General features: G+C 35.1%; 1 protein-coding gene across 1 annotated transcript in view; it reads left to right on the forward strand.

Moving 5' to 3' along the window:
- The window catches only part of Cped1 (cadherin like and PC-esterase domain containing 1), a 248,540-nt gene that overhangs the window by 84,184 nt on the left and 141,327 nt on the right, over window positions 1-23,029 (forward strand). The window contains exons 6-7 of the mRNA XM_077110288.1: window positions 6,861-6,990; window positions 8,295-8,463. Of these exons, the coding sequence (XP_076966403.1) occupies window positions 6,861-6,990; window positions 8,295-8,463 (299 nt within the window). The remainder of the gene's footprint in view (window positions 1-6,860; window positions 6,991-8,294; window positions 8,464-23,029) is intronic.

The raw sequence follows: 23,029 nt of genomic DNA on the forward strand, positions 1-23,029 counted from the left end.
TGTTTAATATGAATCAAGTGATTAACTTATTTCCACTGTGGGTGGGCTTAGGTAACTATTTTATTGTCATATTTGTTGCAGTCTGTGTATTAATATTTGTTGGAAGTTGTGTTTCAAATTGTTATTAATGATGCTCATTAATTTATATCAAATTATTCATCTTGGGCCTTGCTGAAGTAATCAAGCATTTTTCCTTTTTTTAAAAATTTCTTTTCCTCTGGAAAATTCATGCAGAAAAGCATCAAAGGAAAATTAAGCTGCCATAAAGTAATAAAACAATCTTTCATGCTGTTTGGTCATTGCAGTAAAATCATAGGGCAAGAAAATTGAAGTAGTAGTCTAGACATAGCTTTTATTACCAAGGAAAATGAGCAGAATTCAAGGACCTTATGTTGTCATGGTCAAAACATAGAACAGTCCATGGGGAAAATTGTTTTTGTAGAATTGCATGAGTTTTACACTTCTACTGAAAAGCCCAGGAGGAGAGCATTTATGGCTTGCATTTACTGAGTGCTCAATAGGCGTTTGACTGATGGATCAGTTAGTTGGTGGGAATTTTATACGATGACTATCCCTTTAAAACACATCGCTATGCATTGCTATGTCTTTGATCTGGTCGTTTTTATAGGTCAAATTGTGTCTCCACTTATATCAGGATATGGAGCACATCGTATTTCCTATAACAAAATACAAGTTATTCTTTTTCCCTAAAAGAGTACTGCATTGAAATACCATACTATTTGTACTTGTCATTTGATGTGTACCCCATACAGTAAGAGTATATAAAAGATATTATGTAACTATAGAGAAGAAATTATGATGCCTAAGACACCTAGGTCATAAACCAATAATGTCAGATCTTCAGAAATTAATTGTAAGTTGCCTGAGTTATGTTGGAATTATGTATTAATACTATCTTTATGTGTTTTGTGTATCTATCCGGCCAATGCTCTTTGCATAAAATGAAAGTAAAAAATTACCAAGGAATATGTTGATTAAGAGCTAGCTCTGTTTTGTGTTTGAAAAGATGTATCTCTTTGAATAAAATATAGAGGAACAGACTTGAATATTGTAGTAACCAGGCTAGTCCTAGGCTTCTCCATCCATAGAACCTAGTACAGAATTTCTTGAAATAAGTGAAGTAGAACAGAAACTGAACTGCTTTCTTGGGATACTGGCTTGCCAAATCCAAGGAAAGTCACATAAAGTGGAGAGTGTGTCTTTACAGTCTGTTTCTAAGTAAAGTAACCATTTTGGTTTGGGTCTACACACTTGTCCTAAGCACGCATACTTCTTGTTTTGTTCTTAAGAGACCAATTTGGTCAAATGCCAGATGTTTAAGAATCACATCAAAAAAGACCTAATGGGAACCTCTAATTGTTAAAAAAAATCAAAGGGAACAGCAGTTTTGCTCTAGTTTAAAGTTTTTAAAGTTAGAAATAGGACTTCTAAGTTAGAGAAAATAATTCTACTAACCTGCCACTAGTAGTATCTACTTAATGCTCTTTGAGTTCTCAATCTGAGCAAAGAACTGGGCAAAGCACTTTAAGGGAATTTGATATTTTTGTCAGCATCCATATGAGATTGGTTCTTATTATTACTATTATTCTAATTTTCCAGATAAAGATAGTAAGCTAAGAAAGGCTAAGGTATTGACTGATAGCCACACGGATGAATTGATAGTCATTAAAAGTCAAGAATTATGATTTTTAAAATAAATGTTATTTGTAATGTGATTTGTAAAATATTTTTGAATATAATATTGGTTAATGACTATGTACAACATGTTGACTGAAAAAATAATGTGCACCTTTATTGTTTTTTTTTCCCATGTTTTCTTAGACCATATTCAGTCTGTTTGGTAAAACAAATGACACTTTGGGCCCAAGTTCAACCCTTTCAGAATATCCTTATAAAAGGAAACCTTTCTCTTGGCTATTGCTGGTGACCCTTTCTTATGTGGTTTCATGTGCTCTCCATGGTCCTAGAAATCTTTGTCATTTTCAGGCATCTAGGTCTTAGATAATTGATCTTTGAGATGTTGATTCATGCCTGCTTCTCAGGTCTGCCAGAGTGCCAATAAAGCATCCCAATGTGGATATGGTATGCCATGCCACTCTAAGGAACACCACATTGAGGTGAGCGAGACACCAAGCCCTCCCATATTATACACATATCCTGTGTCTGAACAATAAATGTAGGTGTACATCTCTAGTAAAACTTTTCGGTACTTGGCTTGCTCATTATTTCTATTTCTATATTCCCTTTTTCTGAGATCAGTGCATACATCAATGAATACATCTCTGGTTATCTGGGTAAGAAGAAATTGAGTACACTATTATCTTCTCCATTAAGTCATAATAGCATATATTAAGAATGATATCTTTGCACCTCGAGTCACAGAAAATTAGACTTGTAAATGACCCTAGACATCAACTAGTTATTCCTTCAGCCATAGTTGTACAGAACCCCATGTGCTTTGCTGCTGTAATTTTTTATCATCATACAAAGAAGGAAACAGATCAAGAGGAAAAGGTATTTTTTTCTCTCTAGGAGGTGACAGAACTTTGACTATGCCTTCCATCATGTGTTTCCAGAGCATAGGCCATAAACACTCATTGTGTGACATCAGGGTCTTATCCTTGTCATTCCTATCATTGATAGTATGTGTGTTGCTTCTCCCTCAGTGGGCACCAGGTGTAGTGAAACAAAAAAAAGTACATTGAACATTATGAAACTACTGATATCTGATCAACATTCAAGCATTGTTTACCTAACAAGAGGAAATTTCATATGGTTCAGTGTAGGCTAACTTTTCCTGCAACAAATTCTCTATATATGTGTGTGACACACACACAGACACACACTTGTTTCTCCAAGACATGTGGCTAATAAGGAGAGGATTAGAGCCCACACTCATATTTTCCAAGAATTGAGTTTGTGGTGGATATTCTCCATTTGCCCTTCGGGATTGCCTGTAGACCCTTTTCTAGGAGGCTATCCTGCCTAGATTGCACCAATGTGAGCTCCTTGTCCTCTGATTCTAGAAGAAATCACGCATAGGAGGAGACAACTTGGGGATAGCTATTCCCCATTCCTTTCCTGCTGGACTCTGGCTTTGAAGGAGCTGTGTTCCTCTGCCCGTAGTCATAGCTCTGCTTGACAGCCCTCTTACATCTATGATCAAATTGTTCTAGATATAACTTCAGTTTGTGTATATATAAGGTTATATTTACTATGCATGTGTGTTCTGAATTTATATTTGAATAACATTTATACCTTTAAGTTTTGTATTGAGATTTGTCAATGCTCTTAGGTAGGAATAACAATATACTTATAAACAGTGCTTATTTATACTGCTATTCTAAAAAATAATTGTTAATTGTTTTTAAGGCCTTTAATATTATTAGACATCTTAAAATAAGAAAATACTGGCTAAGTTTAGTTTCTTAACATGAAATTCAAGGCAATATCCAAACATTTGTGAAATATAATTATGCTATTATTATTATTATTTTCATATTAATTATTAGTTTAGGGGCAAAACATTAAATCTGATGCAATATAAAATTGACAAGTAATTTTTGCTAGTAAAAATCTTTGCTAGTTTTTGCCTGTGGTATATATAATCATGTGCTATATAAGTCAAGAAGAATAAGTAACCAAAGAAAATATTTTAAATTCACTAGAATAACATTTTGGTCTCTAAACACATGTTGGATTAAACTCCCCCAAAACTGGTTTATTACTAGAACAAATATTGACTGAGCATCTATTATGTGTCAACATTGTGTTCAGTGATGTGGAAAGTTTAGAAGATTCATGGGAATCACATTCTGATTCTAGAAAGCTCCTTAACAATGTCATGAGCCCAGTAAGTGTTGATTGGCAAGAATGGAACTGATAATCCAAGAGTTTCAGTTCTGTTTCTATTTTCCTTTTCATTGTAACTGCACGCAGTCTGCAGGCACTCAGTACATAGCTAGCTAGATATTAAAAGGCATGAAAAACAGTCTTCATGCATCTCTAACAAATTGTTCATTTTTACTCCAGGCCATCAATGAAGTTACAGGCTTCAGTGCTCTCTGAAATAAGCTAAGAGTAGGCAATAAATAAAAGTATAGCACTATTCACCATGTGGCATTTCACATCCGAATCTATTATACATTCAGTCTTCATATTGTAGGGCAGGAAAGCCCTAAAGATGCATGTGAGGCCCTTCACATTTAATTGCTTCCTAAAGATGTTAACCAGTGTGTGTTAATGAATGAGAAAAGCTATTTGGAAGATGATCTGTGTCCTAGAGCCTCCGCTCCCAAATTCCTTCCAGGAAAAGAAGCTAATTTGAGCATCAATTGTAGAAGATTTCTAGGTTCTTGGAGTGTGTCAAGAGGTTAGGGAGAAGGGGAATGGGACAGAAAAAAAAAAAGATTGGAATGGATTATTGAGAGATCCTTTGGTGGACAGGCCCCCCACCCCCACCCCCCAAAAAAAAAAGACAGAAGAGAGTGCCTCTAGATAAATCTTTGATTCTATTAACAATAATCCAGGACCCTAATTGTTTCCACAATTATTTATAAACTTATGTAAAATACAGTTAGAGCTTCTCTATATATCAATGGAGTTTATTTCCATAATCAAGTGGAGTGGGGATAATTTTATATGTGAAGGCATAACTAATGCCAAAGGTGTTTTTTGTTTGTTTTTAAGAATCACAAAATATAACCACCACCAAGTCAAGGATAACATAATGGGAAATCTAAAATTTATTCATATAGTATAAATAAACAAATATGGATAATTATTTAAATCTATATTTAGTTGCATTATTCAATTAGTTTCAGGAGTAGATGTGGAAATCAGACTTATTCTTGGCAATTCCTGTGCTGGACTCCTTTGACTTCTTGTCATAGGCTCCTCTACTTGAGCTAAACCAGACAAAAGTTACATAAAATTGTTTATTCTTTTGCCATATTTTTTGACTACTTCCTTCAAGCTGTTGAGGTGCTACCCTGGTGAAATGGTACTGTCCTAGTGAATATATCTAGTTTTTTTTTTTTTTTTTTTTTAAATCAGCTGTGATTGGGTTTCAAATTGATGTGCTTCCTGGTAGCAAGGGTCAAGGGAAATCAGAGTATATTATACCATTCTCATATTATACCAAAGAAGGCTACAAATAAACTCTTCTAGAGAAATGCTATGTTTTCCTAGTAATAATTTCTAAAGAAATAAATCTACTTCGTAAAATTTTAATTAAGAGCCTTCATTTTCTTTCAGCAAATATAAAGGTTATATAAACATTGAATTTTCTAAAAGTTGTGATTCTCAAGAGAAGAAATTATCTTAACGGCTCTTCATTTGTCACCTTCAAAAACAAAGCAATTTGAATATTTTCTTTATTATGATTTATTGGAACTTCATTAATAAGGAAGGCTTACAAGTTAGTTATTGTTTTTTGAGCAAGATCACACTGTGCTAAATAACAAGATATGGGAATACATCGAACAGCTTGACTTCTGCTGACTTTTACTTAAGAGTGTGAAGTGTTTTAAATTAGACTATGTTAGTATTGATAAAATGTGCACAAGGGGAAAAATAATTTAAAGGCTATGTTTCACTTTGAGAGATAAATTATTTGATTCAAAAATAAAGCACTGTGACCTGTGAGTGAAGAACAAAAACTCTCATACACTCTGAGAGACAGTGTAAATTGAAGCAAGCTTTTTGGAAGGCAATTTAGTAATGTCTATCAAATATACAATGCATTTACTCATTGAACTGACAATTACACATGCCCAGAAGAATCTTCCCCTAGATAAACTTGTAAAAGTTCACCAAAGTTCATCATAGTATTTTTGAAATAGCAAAAGAAAAACATTACAAAAGTAGTCTAAATACACAGCAAAAGGGGATTGGATAAATGTGTATTCATTTAATGGAACACCCTAAGCTAAATAAGAAGTGTGTATAGGATAATTCTACATACACTGATATGAAAGGACTCTACAGTGAATTAATGGGAAAATGTGAGACATAGGCCATGATGATTTATCTTCTGGATTATTTTAGTTATATAGTTTTATGTGGATATGCTGATATTTATATCAATCACATCAGTTTATATGTAGGAGAAGCAAATGTGGGTGACCCGTTGTGCTTATTTAAATTTAAAAAGTTAATATATAAGCATTGACTTTTGGCCGAGGGTATTCCTAGATGGCAGTGGTCTGGAAGATGATTTTTCATTTTACTTGATAGCTTTCTATAAAATTTGAGGTTTCTAAGTATGTATATGCAATTCTTTTACTTTTTTAAACATATCAATTTGAGTGTTCTTAAGTTATTCTTCTTTGTTTTCATATACTCTAAACCCCAATAATTTATATCTTACAAAACAAGGACTATTGAAGTTTCCAAGGTCATGAAGCCTGACAAATGTTAGCATATGAAGCATTGTGTTGTCAGGAAATCAACTCAAGTTTTCTGTGAAATATTCACGCTGCAAACAAAATGCAGCTCCTACAGCTGCCTCCCTTAAATTGAGAGTTCGCCCCTTAGCTGTATGGTAGATAGGTCAGTGTGGGGTTGGGTAGTTAGAGACATCAAAGTTACCTCCACTTCTGAGCAAGAGAATTTTAAATCAGTTATTGCAATTGTTTTCTTAGTCCCTGGTAAAGGAACATGCTACAAAACAAAGTCCTCTTTGAACAACATACTTCATAGACCCAGCTTGAATTCAGAATGTAAGGAGAAATATCTCCCATGGACCCTGTTTAACACAACATCCTCTATTTTGGAAGCAGTTCCAAAAAAGAATCATAGAATGACTGATTGTCTTCTGCTCTTTTGAATCTTTCCAGAATTGAGACTTCCAGTGAGTCCCTCTGTGTGTCTGGATCAGGGAGTACAACAGCCAAGTACTTCAAGTCGTCTTTTAAAAACAGCGAAGCCACATATGTGGAAACCATGGGATGGGCGACGTGAACAGCTGTAAGCTGAACATTTTGAATTGTTCTATCCAGCAAATATTTTAGGAGACAAGAAAGAAGCCCAGAGGGAGGTGGAGGCGGATTGCATCTTTGAATTATTAGGTTCTGATACATAAATTTTCAGGGCTTCCTTCTTAATAAGAATGTCATCATTGACTTTCTTCTAGACACATTTAAATTTCTCCTACTATAGAATAAATACTTGGGTAAATTGGACTTTCATCTGGTAAGTTACATTAATGTAAATTGAATTTAAAACCTTGACAATGTGAAACTACAAAATTTTAACTTCTCCTGTACTCAAATGACATTGCCTTATCCTATGAGTATGGCTGAATGCATTTTTCCTATTTATTAATTATTTTTAATCATTCCCAGTCTTTAAGACATAACCTATAAGATATCAAGTTGTCCAGGGTACCTTCAGGAAGGCATTTTAGAATGTAGAGAAATTAAGGGATTTTAATTATTTTACCCAAGATGTGAATAAAATTTTATGATTTAATTTTATAATTATTAAGTAGTATTTCAGGAGTTAAAATGGTATTTATTGAAAATTGTAAACATCTCATGCTTATCTAGACTTCAAAAGTTAAGAAGCACAATCTTTTCATTGATCAAATGGAGATCAGAGAAACATGGTGCAAAAAAAATCTAGTTATACATTCTTGTACTATTTATGATGAAAACATATTTGTTTTACCATGAAACATTAAATTAATGTCATTTTCCTCTGTACACTGAACTGTTCCCTGAATATTTCATCCTTTCAGTTGACCTTTTATTATTGGGGATGAAGAACAGAACTGAACTAGTGGGAAGAGTTATTTTGTCTTTTAGATGGTGGCTTTTCCACTACTGAAAAAACTTGACACTTTTTATGGAGAGAAAAATATAAAGCAAAGGTACACAGTAGCACAAGAAAGCCTTCCTAGTAAGCATTTCACTATGCCCAGATTGTAAGTTATATCACTTAAGTTGTGATAGTACCATGATTATGAAGTCATGGGCAGTGTGACTAATTTAAATTTTAGAAATCTTTAAATTTATATTCATACCTTCTTTTCTTTTTAAGCATCTTTTGATTAAATCTGCAGTGGAGAATTCACCAACTTGATCTCTTCTCTTTGTACCTGTGCACCCTCTGGTGGTGAAGCTAATTAAGCAGTTGAAATTGTTTAAGGAAACCTACACACTGAGGGCTGGTCCAACGGATAGAAGTGGTTCACAAAGCTTTTAGCAATGTACACATTACATACTCAACCCTAAATTATGGGCACTAACTATCTTGTTTTATTTTTTTAGGAATCAAACAACAGTCCTTGCTCCCCATGAAACAATCTTTAGAGCTGAGGATCTATCTGTGCTTCTGAAAGCATATGTACTGGTGACATCTCTAACCCCTTTGCGTGCATTCATTCATTCAACGGGCACGGTGTGGAGTCCACCAAAGAAAAAACGTTTCACTGTCAAGGTAAAATCTCTGCCGAAGCTGTTTTTGTCACACAAAGTACACCAGGGATAAGTAAAGTGTGTCGGGCTGCTATTCTGCGACCTTTATGGTTATCAAATCCCTTTGAACAAAGATTGCATCTTTTTATTGCTGCAAGCAGAGATTTTCATTTAATAGGTGCTGGTTCAAAAATGAACTGGAAATAGCTTAATTCACTAGGGATCACAAAGGCTACATCTTTTTTTTTTTCTTATCTTATTTTAGTTTAATTCTTTGACCTATTACAGAGTGTTTTTGGCTGTACTCTATTTTTCTTGAATTTCTACTTATTCAAGAAAAATATAATCAATGCAACAAATAAAAATATACTTTTGCCCTTATGCTTTTTTGCTTCATCCACAGAAAGCATAATGAGTATTTCATTACATCAGTCAATATGGAATATTTGCTGAGTTAAAAATACAGTTCTCAAGTGTGTCAAATATAGCAAGCTATGCTGTAAGAGATAATGAGCAAGTTTTCAGGGAAGAACGTAATAATAACTCCCAAAAGTTTAGTTACAAAAGGTAGCTTGGGTGAACTTGGTACAGATAAGGTCTTGTGAAAACATATTTGATCAAATTTAAGGAATTTTTTATTTTAAAGAAGTAGTAATAAAAAGAAACAAAAGTGCCTGTGATTTTAAGAGATTTTTTTTTAAAAGACTGAATTTGATTTCTTTATCATGATTTATCATATAGCCAGTGACTTGGAAGGCTCTGACAGGAGGATCACAAGTTCAAAGCCAGCCTCAGCAACTTAGTGAGACCCTGTCTCAAAATAAAAAATAAAAATGATCTGTGGATGTGGCTCAATGTAAGGTGCCCCCGGGTTCAATCCACAATATCAAAAACAAACAAATGAGAAGAATACATCTTAGATAAAATTGCATATTTAATTCTGAAAAGCATTCCAATAATAAAAATTATAAGTGAGCTACTTAAATATTTTCAAAACCATATCAGTATGATAATTGATGAATTAATGTAGATGTTATATAGATTAATAAAATAAATAGCTGACATTTTAGGAAGAGTATTGACCTAAGTTCTTAAAGTTGTTTTATTTGTTTTCAAAACAATCATCCTATCTCCATTATATCAACAACTGTGGCTTTCAGTTAATCCAGAATCTAATTTGAGTTCTTTCATGTCATCTGTTCTGCAAGTCTTTACAGTAGCTGTTCATATTCACCTATGTACCATTAATTATTTCCATTTTTCTGAGTTATTAGGATAAATGATATGAAATTAGATATTAGGTCTCTTTTTAACCTACAAAATGTTCTGACTTCACAAGTTCAACCTCATAGTTGGAACTTAGGCACAGAGAGATGAGAATTAAATACCTAAAATCATGTCACATTATTCAACAAATATCTGAGCACTGATCAAAATCCCTATGTCACTCTGGACAAGACTTCTGTATTGTGTTAGGAATTTTTTTTCTTTTTCTAGCATTTTTTTTTTATATTCAGTGCTACATATTTTTAGGAAGTGGCCATGCATCTCCATCTTCAGAGCTATCTTTTCACTGATTTACGGTATTTCTTGGTGTGTTTTCCATTACAGTCTATCTACCCACTCTTCTAGTAATAGATAAACTGTTTCAATTTGGGGTTAAACCAAATAATGCTTAAAATGTAAAAATCATTGTATATGACTTTTTATGGAGCTGCATAAGATTTTCTTGCAAATACATACTCAGCAGTGAATTACTGGATGACAGGCTGTGGCCCCGTTTGGATAGATTTAAATGATGTCAGCTTGCCTTCAAGATTGCCTGCTTCAGTCTCTATCTCATCATTAATTTCCACATCCCTAAAGCTTGGTCAATACTCGGCCCTTTCTAGTCCTCATTTTGCCAGTTTGACAGATGAGAGGTTACATCATACTTTTGCAAATAGCTCAACTTGTCATATATCTTGACGACTTTATCCACAATGTCTGTTGTTGATTAATCAAATTAATTTTTCTTCATGGTTTGTGCTTTAGGATATAGTTTTAGAAATACTTTCTTATGTCTAGATCACAATGACATGCTTTGCCATAGTCTTTATAATTTTTTCCTGAAGATACAAGTGTTTAATTAAGAAGAGTTCGTCTTTGATCCATTTTTCTTTCACTATATCCTGACCAATTCTCCCAATTGTGGGTTAAAACTCACCTTCTCCCATGAATCTAATGTCACATTTATTGTGTAAGTTCATATATGTACATAGAGCTGCCTCTGAGTTATTTTGCCTCACTTGGTCCACCTGCTTACGCTATCTTGGCCATGTAGGTATGTCTTAATGCCTGGTGGATAAAGTTTTTCTTCTTTATTTTGTAATTTTCAAGATTAGGATAACTAGGTTGTAAACATTTATTTCCTTCCTCATAAACATTTAAGAATGTTGTATTAGTCACCGTTTTCCAGAGAAACAGAACTAACATATTATACATGTTACATATATAATAATAGATAATATGAGTACAATTATATACATAAGAAGCCTATTTTGCCTATGGAGATTTATTTTGGGCATTCACTTATTCAGTCATGGAGGCAGAAGTCCCATGATCTATAAGCTGGGGAACAGGAAAGTTAGTAGTATAATTCAGTCTGATCCCAAAGGCCTGAGGAGTTCAAGTACCAGAGGATGAGAGAAGATGGATGTCCCAACATAAGAAGGTACAAGACAATTATTAGGACTTACTGCTTCTATCTGACCCTTTTATTAGTATACTTTCTTTTTGTTTCTTTTAAAGTATCTTTTTCTCTGTAAAGTTCAAATACTCTCTAAAAGTTATACATTCTTAATATTTGTAATATACAGTGATCGTCATTAGTTCAAAACATACATTTTGGGAAGGAGATTGTGGGGATTGAACCCAGATACACTTTATCATTGAGCTATACCCCCAGTCTTTTTTATTTTTTCAGTTTGAGCCAGGGTCTCACTAAGTTACTAAGCCTGGCCTGGGACTTCTGATCCTCCTGCTTCAGCCTCCAGAGTCACTGGAATTACAGGTATGGACCACCATGCCCTGCCAAACATACACTCATGTTTATTTTCTCTTACTGATATCTTAAGCTTTTCAAAATCTTTATCTTTCCTTTAACTCTGTCTCCTAAAGACTCTGGATTTTGTCTTTATATCACTTTTCTAAGTCCCTTTTTCACGAAGAAATTTGTATTCTACTTTACATCTTCGTCACCTCCCCCCATTTTTCTTTTGTACTTTCCCCGCTTCAATAACAAACAAACTTTATTTTATTTTTTTTAAATATGTTTTTCAGTTGTCAGTGGACCTTTATTTTTATTTATTTATTTATATGTGGTGCTGAGAATCGAACCCAGTGCCCCACACATGCTAGGCAAGCGCTCTACCACTGAGCCACAACCCCAGCTCCAACAAACAAACTTTATCAAGGAATTTATCACCCTAACTTCCCCTGTTTGCAATACTCTCCTGTATTTGTTTCTTATCTGAGTGTTTTCAGTTTGTGCCTAAAATCTTTAATCTTTACTTTTGGAAAACTCATTTTCATTAATTCTTGAAATATTTTTGTTCACTATTTTTTACTTCTGTTGCCCAGAATTTGATCTATCTGTTTCTATTCTTTTTTTATGATTTGACTTTTCTTATATATTTTCTATCTTTTTATCTGCTTCCTAAAAGTGTTTTCATCTTCTGGGACAGTTCTTTGATCTTATCTTTTGAATCATGAAATCCTTATACTATATCTTTCCTGTTATCCATCTCATCTGTTGCTTTCAGTTATTTATTGTATGTATAACTTACATGCCCTTTAAGAATGTCATACATTTTTATTTACACCTATTAATTTCTTACTGCATTTTTTCTTTGTTCTTATTATTTTCATATTTCATTTTGCTTGTGTCTTCCATTATTTCCCTAAGTAGATTAATCATGCTTATCTTAAGTTCCTAGTCCATCCACTTAAGTAGCCTGATATGTATTATTTAGTTTGCTGCCTTTTTTTGAGGTAGCAGTACTTTTCAAATATCCTCTATTTTGTCCTTTGAACTTAAGTTCTCTTGCAGATATTATTTATTCAGCCAATATAGTATTTGAGGAAGGCCAGATCTTGCAGGTGAATCCCAGAATTCTGGGCACCATAGAAAGAACCTCTTGGGTCCCTTTTCTTTGCTGCCACTATGCTTGATAACCTCACTGGTCAGAATTTCACTCCCTGACCTCTTCAGAAGAAAAACACTGGGAGGAAGCATGACCCTCCATTGAAATCCATCAAGCCCTGGGTTTGAGAGAGAACAGAGTGGAGAAGTAGATGCCAAATGTGACTGGTCTTCCCACACATCTCATCAACTCTACCTGAGCAAAAACTCAGCCCCAAGAAATTCAGCAACCTGAATCCTGGGCCTGGGCCAACATCTTTAGCAAGGAAGAAACAGTCTGCAGTGATGACTGTGCTGGAGGAGGTTGGGGCAGGGGACTAGAATACTTTCCTCCAGCCAATTCTTTTAGGTAGCCTCCAGTAACTCCCCAACTCACCTCCAGTCCTCCTTCTTCACTCACCTCCAGTCCTCCTCCTTCAGATCGCCACAGACCAGACCAGTGCAAAACAGCTTTCGGAGTCCCATTTACAAAGGTTATTATTGTCCTGTTGTTATCAAATTCATGCCTCAGTCTCATTTTGCCGGTGCAGACTCACTATCTTGATAGGAAACCGATGGTCTCAGGTATCCTGAGTAATTTTAAACAATTATTCCACCCCCACTGGCTCTGTCTCATCACCTATCCCAGTAAAAGTGATTGGTAGAAATTATAAGCTTTTTGTGGTAGTATTGTTTATGAATACCCTGAAGATAAACTATGAGAGAAGAAAGCTCACTGTGATTTGCTTTTCTTTATGTTTTCATGCTATATTCCCTGTTTTGCTTCTGATTCCTGCTTTTGTGGTGTCTGCAGGACAGACACAAGCTGCCATTGCAGCACAGGAAAGCCAGCAGTTCTTTGTCATTTTCATCCCGTCCTTGGGATTTATCTTTTCAAGATTGTGACTGATTATTCTGGACAATACTGTTATCTGCTCTCAGAGGGGCGGTAACACAGATTCCTGGGTTTATGTGCAAGACAGCAATTGTTTCGTTTTGTGTTGAAGTTAAGCTTGGGGATACAGATAGGTTTCAGAAAATCAGGGGATATTTTCTTACCCTTCACATGAAGAACTTCTGTTAAAACAAAAAGGTCATACCTATTAGTTGAGTTACTTAACCCTTCTCCAAACTACTACTTCCTCCTGGTGTTTTTAGATGTTAAAAAAAATACACGTGAGCTTCTCAATGCTAGGATAACACCAAAACCCACTGTAAAGACTAGCCATGTTATTAAACTAGCATGTTATTAAACTCTTTTCTTAAATTCCACAAAACACAATTTGTGTGCATGTGTGCACATATTGAGTCCTGAATTCAGAGGCAAAATTACTTAGTTAAATCAGTAGTGATTTATGCACTGTTCAGTGAGGCAAGCCCACTAAACTGGTTATCAGTGGCCATTTATAGAACATTCTGGCAGCTAAAGGAGGTATGAAAGTAATCACAGATATAACTATGAGCTCATTTATTTCCCATTAGGTCTGCTGCTGAGATACTTTATCTGCTAAAGCTTTGGAGAAAGCTGAAAATATCAAGAAATGCAAATCTTAGGAATAATAAATGTTATGTAAACTGAATTTTTAAAAAATACCTTTAGAATGAAAATATTTTGAAATGGAAGTGGTAGATGTTTCCCAAGGATATTCAAGCTTAAAATGGGGGAGGTATGCAAAAACAAAGAAAATTTATAGCAAATGCAATATTTGATTACTGTACCTTTTGATCTAAATAGAAAACACCCATATTTGCTGCTATCCTGGAAAAATTATTTTCTTGGTGAATATAATAAATCCAACTATAAGCAATATTTTATTCAAAAATATCTTGTCCCCAAAGCTCAATTTAGTTACAAAATATGTTAGTTATAGCCACGAATTCAAGAGTAGAATCCATTCACAACCATTCTAACTATAACTTTTAATCACATGAATCCATGGCCATCTTTATATACAGATCAAATAGATGAAATGCATCCTTTTATTCATTGTAAATCACACAAAATAAGAACTTCCCCAATAGAGAGGAAACTCTAATATCTTTTTAAAGAGGTCTGAAGATTCTTTATACATGTGACCATAGTTGACTCTTTTGAGAGCATATTGCTGAAACGACTTGTGACTTTGGGCAGGAAAATTTGCCAAAAGTTTTATTTAGTCTAGTTGAGACATAAATGAAGTCATTGTTTGACCAGCCACTCCATCTTTAAAGATCTAACATTTGTTGATATCCAGTATTTGATACCAGATATAAATTTACATGAAGATGATTCCTGGAATATAATCATCTCTTGATAAATGTCTTTTGGTTGAATTAAATCAAAGGTCACTTTAAAAAATGTAATTGTGTGAAGAAATTGCTTGAGTCTACTTTATCCTTAATGGCTCTAAGTCAGCCACTCTACTTGGTAATGACATATAAATGACACAAATCAATGATGTATGAATGATAACTTGTTTTCCTGTAAGTGCAATAGACAGATGCCATCATCTGCATTTCTGGACAGGACCACTGTGATTGAAAGACTAAAACCAGAGAGATGCAGATATTTCTCAAGTCATTATCTGTGAGAATCATGTGTGATGGAAATGCAAATTAAAGCAAGCCCACACCTGTGACTCTAAATCCCCAGCTCTCCTCTTCTTTAGTGGGGACCATTCCTCTACTTCCAGTACCTGCAGTTTCCTCTTAGCATCAGTGCAATAATATGATGTACACAGAGGAAAGCAGTACCTGGGCAAAGAGGGGGAATGTTGTTATTTACAAGTCTCTTTTTAAAAGATGCATATATCTCTTATCTCTTGTTCAGTTTGGATACATGACACAGTTGCAGGGATGAAGTTAGCCTCATGCATTGTCAATATTTATGCAGTCCCTTTGATAATGCTGGGCAAGATAGCTTATATATTCCCAGGGTAAAAATGAGTAATGTCTTTGGAAGCAGTACAGTTTTTCAACTTAAGAAGTGTTCTTCTTCTGAACTTCATTTTATGTCTAAAATTGCAGACTGTGGAACAGACCTTGTACAAGGCTTTTTCACTGAGCATCTGGCCCTTCAGTAGGCCTGGGAGATTTATGTTAGCTATAGAAAGAATGTGAATAAAAGTCTGCTCCCAAGAGTTTGTAAAAAGAGTTGATGTATTATTTGTTTGGGTTAAATTAAAAATTAAATTTAAAAATTTCATCAGGGAGTTCATTTTGAAGTCTGATTTTTCTATAAATAGAAATTATAGTTAACCAGCATATAATTAAATAAATAAGAATGGGACAGAAGCCAACTTAAAGGAAAATATTAAATGAGAAGAGCAAAATACCATTTATCTAAACCAGCCCACATTGGTATCAAATATTATTTCAAATATCTGTTTGCTCTAGAAAAAGAATGATTGGTTTACAACTGCACATGATTTCAACTTATTTTGAACTTGTTGCTGTTGATAGAAATTTTCTCTCTGTTTTAAATCCACTCATTCAGTTCATTCACTTTGTTCCTTAAAAGACTTGTCAGGTAATTTTGTATATTTGTTAATTCTCAAGACAGAATTTGAATTATTATCCTACATGGAAGGAAAATTGTTCATTATTCATGGTCATGGCTCTTTGGTCAAAAATGATAATTTTAGTACATGACCCTAAACATCAGAACAGCAGCCATATTTCTATGTCCTGAGAGCCTCACCAAATGCCTGACAGATACTCTAAAAATGTTTATCAATAAAAGGTTGCCCATCATCACCATTTCAATTCATGGTGCCTTGTTAACAGTAGCATTAAGAACTATCAGTTTGGAAGATGTGATTTAAGAACAGAGTCTACAACAGGAAATAATAGGATGAATTTATATCTAACACTTGTAGAAGTTAAACATATTATTTCTTTTGAATTCATGTAACCATCTGAAAGATATATGCTTATATAATTGCTGATATTTTCTTAGTCATTTTCTATTGCTAATAACACAATATAACAGATGGGTAAGTTATGAAGATGGAAGTTTATTTTGGCTCACTGCTCTGGTCCAAGGTCAAGGGCCCGCATCTATTGACAGCTTTCTTGGTGGTAGAGTCATGCACAGGGCACCATGTGGTAAGAGATAGGGAGTATGAGTGTGTCCTGGTCTCTCTTCCTCTTCTTACAAAGATGTAAGTATTCAATCATGGGGGCCCCACCTTGATGACCTTATCTAATCCTAATTACTTCCCCAAAGAATCCCCTCTTGAACACCACAGGGGAATTAAATTTCTATCCTCACAATACCTCACAATGAGAATTAAACTTCAGCCATTTGTTTCAGAGGGGACAAACCATCATGAAGCCAGAGAAGATAAGTATGCTTTATGTATACCATATGTAGACATATGTACATATACGATGCATTACAGTGACAACGTAAAGGTAAATCACAAGCCTAATGAATAAATTTGTGAAATTATTTATTATTAGCAAATTATTATTTCTCTTAAATATAGAAAATCATTTGATAAGTGTTAATGATTTATCTGAAAAACCAAAGATGTGCTGATATGTAGAGATTTCAGTGTAAAGCCAGGGGAGATAAGTGAATTCCTTCCAGGTGCTGGAATGATGGAAAAGGGGGATTCTCATGTTATTTTGGGGTATTGGGATGTGTCTTTCCCCACTCCTGAGCTGCTCCCTCCACCTGTGCTGTTCAAAACCCAGGTCTTCCTGGATTCCCAGAGGCAAGTGTTTGCAAGATGGGGGAGGGGCTAGGATGGGGACTTGGAAAGGGGAAATCCTGCTCTTCAACTGGAGGCTGAGAGCCAGTGAAGGGTCTTCTAAGAAGCTCCTTAACAATAGCCTGTGTAGGCTTTTCCTCTTTTTGCCCAACACAGGAATGTCACTTTGAATTCTGATACACCTTACTGATCACAGTTTATAATTAAATAAACAGATAGTTAGAGCAAAAAAAAAAAAAAAAAAAAAGAATGGGCATGGGAAAACGGGACTAGTATAAACAATGTTTCAAAGCCTTTTAAGCAACTGTAGAGAACATTATTTTAAGTTTTGAGTTTCTCATTATTTCTTTTTTAATACTTATTTTACTTTACTTTTAAAAATTAAATGCTACATAAAAACATAAAAATTACACATTTGTGGGGTACCATGAGATGTTCTGCTACCTGTATATATTGTGTAACATTCAAGTCAGGATAAACCTATTTATCTCCTCAAAACATTTGTTATTTTCTTCTGGGGAAAGCATTGAAACTCCTTTCTTCTAGTTTTATGAAATGTGCAGTACATAATCATTATCTGTAATCACTCCACTGTGCAATAGCATACCAGATCTTCTTGCTCTTATCTAACTAAAACTTAGTACCCATTGATCAACCTCTCTCCATTTCTCCTCCTTGACTACTCTCCCAGTTATTATTTCCTTAATAAATGAACTAGCTAAATCAGAAAGATGTCAGAGAGAGCTGTAGTCCCTTCTTCACTACCCTCCACATGGAAGAATTGTTAAGAAGGACCTTTGGGTAAGGAACCCTGAATTAAGGCCACACTCAGCAAGTTTTCTGAATTTTTCCATTTCTGTGCAGGTACCTAGAGAATTGCTGAATTTATAAATCTTTATCCCTGGACTTTAACAACAAGGCTCACCTGAGCTTTTCATCATTGTGATAATGTTAAATATCACTTGCTGAAAGGAAAACATGTTGGAGGTAAAAATCAGATAAAGAAAAGAATCAGCAAAGAAACAACAGAACAAAAACCAAGAAGAAAAATTTACTTGCCTAAATATGTTTGAAATCCTTGAAAGAAGAGAGTATGTTTATTCTTCAGTTAAATAGGAAATAAACCTTTAACACCTGGGACATTGTTCACTACCCAGCAGGCACAGGGCCAGAGAAGGCTTGGAACAGAGATTCCACTCAGGATAATACTGAAAGAATAATTAGCAATAAAAATAACTTATTTACAATGGGGATGTGAGAACAAAGTATTAAAATGAAAATAGTGGCAGAAAATGTCTCAAAAATCAATTAGTTTAATATGTAAATTTATTACAGAAAATGTACCAATGGGGAAGATATGATATTTTATCTTAGGGTATGCAACAAAATAATTTTTTGCTAATACATTTTGAAACGTATCAGGCATTTCTCATTTTAACATTTCTATTAGCAATTTACTTTATTCCTTGAGATCTGTCTCAGAGGTTGTGGCAAATTCTAAATATAAGATGTCCCCAAATGTGCCAACTAGGTAAAACTGATTTGTTTGCTAAAGAAAGACAGACTTTTGCTCCCTTCAGGAAAAAATCTGACTTGCATTTGTCTTACGTGATTTATGCACTGTAAGTTCAAAATGAAATACAACTTTTCCTTCCCATATATTAAAATGTGGCTTCAAATTTGGAAGAAACAGCAATTTTTTGTCACCAAGGAAACCCATATCTTTATGAAGCCAAAAATTTACTGTATTGCTGCCACCAAGTGGTATTTTTTGGTATTGCACTAATAGCCTGAGCTGTCCAATGATGAAAGGGGGGAAAATAAAGGTACAAATGCTTAATCAGCAAAGCTTTGACCTTTTTCTTTCTTTGGATTTTACACACTTATCTTTTAAAGTCATTTTATATTGCATAATTGTATTAGGAAGGTACACTGATAAGTAGAGATTCCGAATGATGGTAATCTTCAGTACAATTGAAGTTGCTAGGCCACAAAATTATCTGGAAATTTTTCAGCATTTGTAAATCCATTGACATTCTATTTCCATTTAAGAAGATTTTTCAATACACAAGATTTTTAAAAAAATTACTATAAATCTGGAATTGGCATCTAAGAATGTATTACTTTTATCCTCATATCATTTGTGTTACTTCTGTTTGATTTTAATTTAAACCTCAGAACTGCTGTTAACCTGAATTCTTTGAAATTATGTAAATGACTTAATATTTTGATGTGGAGATAAAAATGTATCTTTCATTTTTCTGAGTGCTATCAAGGCATATTCCTTTTTCAGGATTCTGCACGCATGCAAAGTGCTGTATTCCCTGCCTACTGCAGTTTAAAGACATACCTCACTGCTTTTGTTAGCTGTATCTCTATGGAGCATCTGTCTGCAAGGTAGCCGTTCTCCAACCTCCTCATCGACTGATAGGGAGCATTTCGGTAGACATCACTCTCCTCTGTCATACAGCTGTTCTCATACTTTGTAACCCCCTCTCCCCCCAAGCCTTTGCAGGCAGTTCATAAAAGCTCTTTGAAGCATAACTTTAAAATTTAGAGAAAGTGACTGCAAACAGTAGATGAAATTCTAGGTATCCCTCTGTTCATATATATCCATATCAATGTGTAGTATGGCTTGTGCTCTGTTAGCTTCCCCAGCCTGGCGTCTAACTTCCACAAGTCAATAATTCTAGACACCACAGCTTCCTCATCTTTTTTATAAAAACTATTCCAAAGTGATGCTTTGTGGTTTGGTAGAAATTTCTAGCAGAACAATTTCTGCTAGGATTTTTTTCCAGATGTATTTGAAAGGTGAGATAATTTTTCCTTGTGCTTGATTGTCCAGACCATCTACATGCAGAATAAGTATTCAAGTCACAAAACCAAATCATTATCTAAACTCAGAAGTCACAGAAGAAAAACATTATGCTAAGGAAATACATTTCATTTTCATTCTCTCAAGGAGTCACTGTTACAGTAAAAAGAAGTGTGATTTTAAATATGAATAGGACAATGATGGTTCCTTTCAGGCTGAATAATAAGCAAATATCTGACTGTAATTTTACTCTACTGGAGAGAAAAATGAATCACTTGTGGGAGATCTGTAGTATTGGATATGCAGAACAGAAAAGAAAAATAAAAAGGCACAACCTCTAGAAGCCCAGGGATAGATGTTCAAATAGGAAAGTCCTTGTACCAACTGTATGACTGTATACAAGTATTTGAACCTCTCTGGACACTTTGCATATCTGTAAAATAGGAATAGCTTTCATATAGGTTAAACAATCCTTTTATTCCTTTTAAGACATTTACTGGTACATCTCATAGATAGACATCAAGTTAATCTCCAGTATATAAATGTATAAATGATATGAAGTCCTCACCTTTGTGGAATTTATTCTTGTATAGAATGATAGATGAAAAACAGATAAGAATTAATTATACATGTATAAACAAATACAAATAAGAATAGATTTTGTATAACTAAAAATGAACATGTTGGGAGATGATGGCCTAATACATCTCAAAGGTGGAAATGAGAATTGGTGTTGGGCCAAGAGAAGATGTAGACAGAGTGTGTTCAAGGGTGACTCTTCAACCATAATTTGAACTTCAGTAGCATTTACTGAGAGAGATCAGATGGGAAATGACCAATCAGGAGGAGTGGGAAAGAGAAAGGGGAAATGAGGAAGTGGGGAGATCAATTATTTCTTCTCTGTCACCAAAAGATCTGACAAGAAAAATTTTAGAGGGGGATAAGTTCATTTGGTTCAAGGTTTCAGAGGTCTCAGTTCATGAACAGTCAACTCCATTGTTCTGCACCCAAGGTGAGACAGCACCACGGCAGAAGGGTGTGGAGGAGGAAAGCAGGTCAGGACATGGCAATCAGGAAGCAGAGAGAGCCTAAGCTCAGCTCAGTCAGAGACAAAATATAAACCCCAAAGGCATGGCCCCAGTGACCCACCTCCTCTAGCCATACCTTACCTGCCTGCAGCAACCACCCAAGTTAATCCCTATCAGCAGAATAATGCATGGATTATGTTAAAGCTCTCATAATGTAATCATCTCACCTCTAAACTTTCTTGTATTGTTGCACACATGAGTTTTGGGGGGACAGATGGGTTTCTGATCTTAGAGCAGCTGACCCATTAGGGAAGGCTCTTATTCATTTGCCTCTTCTCAGGCTTTGTTTGCTCCACACCCAACTGGGAGCCCTACAACGAAAAGTCTTTCCTTCAGGGTTTGGTGTTGCTTTCACTTTTAAAGTCATCTCTCTGCCTCTTCTCTCCCCAGTCCCCACCCTCCAGTTTCAAACCAAAGTTTTCTATCACCTCTAAAACAAGAGAAGACCTTGCTTGCCCATCCTAAGGTGACAATGTGTTTCTCACATGTCCACATCCCTATTGCTATAAAAACTTGAGGCAGCCACCCTGGGTTAAAGGGGTATTCTCAGAGAGGTGGTGCCTCCAGGCACAAGTTTAGTCCCTTGGAGGAGTAGTAGAGTAGTTGACTGTGAAATATTCAGACAGGAAGGTGAGGAGAAAATGCTTGGAAAAAATGTCTATCCTGACAAGGGTTAAATTTACTCAGTGTTTGGCATAGAAGCCAAAGTGAAATTGGATGGAATCTTAATGAAGAACTCAAAACAGAAGCAGGCATTAGACTGCATTCTCAGTACTGAAAATAACAATAACATTTAAAAATGAGGCTCTTGGATCACCTTCTCCATATGAGAAGTTCATAGAAGAAAGAGTTGAAGACTCCAGTTAAAAAAGAAAAGAAGGCAGAAATAAACAACAAGCAAACAACAAAAAAGCGTATTTATGGACTAGGGCTGTAGCTCAGTGGCAGATGGCTTGCCTAGCATATGTGAGGCACTGGGTTCAATTCTTAGCACCACATAAAAATGAAACAAATAAAATAAAGGCATGCTGTCCATCTACAACTACAGAAAAAAAAATCCATATTGAATCAGTTAGTTTTGGTACAACAAACCACCCTCTAACTTGACTGAGCAAACAACCAGTTACTTCTTGTGATTCTGTGGGTTGGCTGGGCAGACTCTGCTGGTTTCTGCAGGGAGTTGGTAGTTGAGCTGGGGCTGGATGGTCTAACCTGGCTTCACTCACAAGTCTGGCTGTGGCTGAGTTTCAGGGTCATAAGGATGTTGTGGCCACGTGTCTTTCATCATCCAGCAGGCAATTCGGTGTCAGGGATCCCAAGAATTGCAAGGGAACGACTCTGAAGGCCAAGTTTTTTTTCAAGCTTTTGCTTTTGTAGTAGACTGAATACCCACCTTTCAAAAGCCATATCCATGTCCTAACTCCTACAACCATGAAGTTGGCCATATTTGGACAGAAGGTTTTGGCAGATGAAACTAATCAAGGAATTTAACATAAGATATTTTGAATTATAAAGGGAGGCCCTAAATTCCACAGCATATATTTTTGCAAGAGAAAGTCAGAAAGTGAACTGATAATAGACAAGAGGAGCAGACACACAGAAAGGATGTGAAGATAAGAGAGGAGATTAGAATCTTGGACCCACAGGCCAAGGAATCCCAACAGCCACCAGGAGCTGAAAGAGGAGAGGAATGGATTGTCTTTTACCAGGAAACATGGTCCTATGGACACTTTAATTTCAGACTTTAAGCTTCCAGAATTGTGAGAGAATACATTTCTGTTGTTTTATGTCACCAAGTTTTCAGTAATTTGTTATAGCAGTGATAG

The sequence above is a fragment of the Callospermophilus lateralis genome, chromosome 1, assembly GCF_048772815.1.
Source record: "Callospermophilus lateralis isolate mCalLat2 chromosome 1, mCalLat2.hap1, whole genome shotgun sequence".
NCBI classification, from domain to species: domain Eukaryota; kingdom Metazoa; phylum Chordata; class Mammalia; order Rodentia; family Sciuridae; genus Callospermophilus; species Callospermophilus lateralis.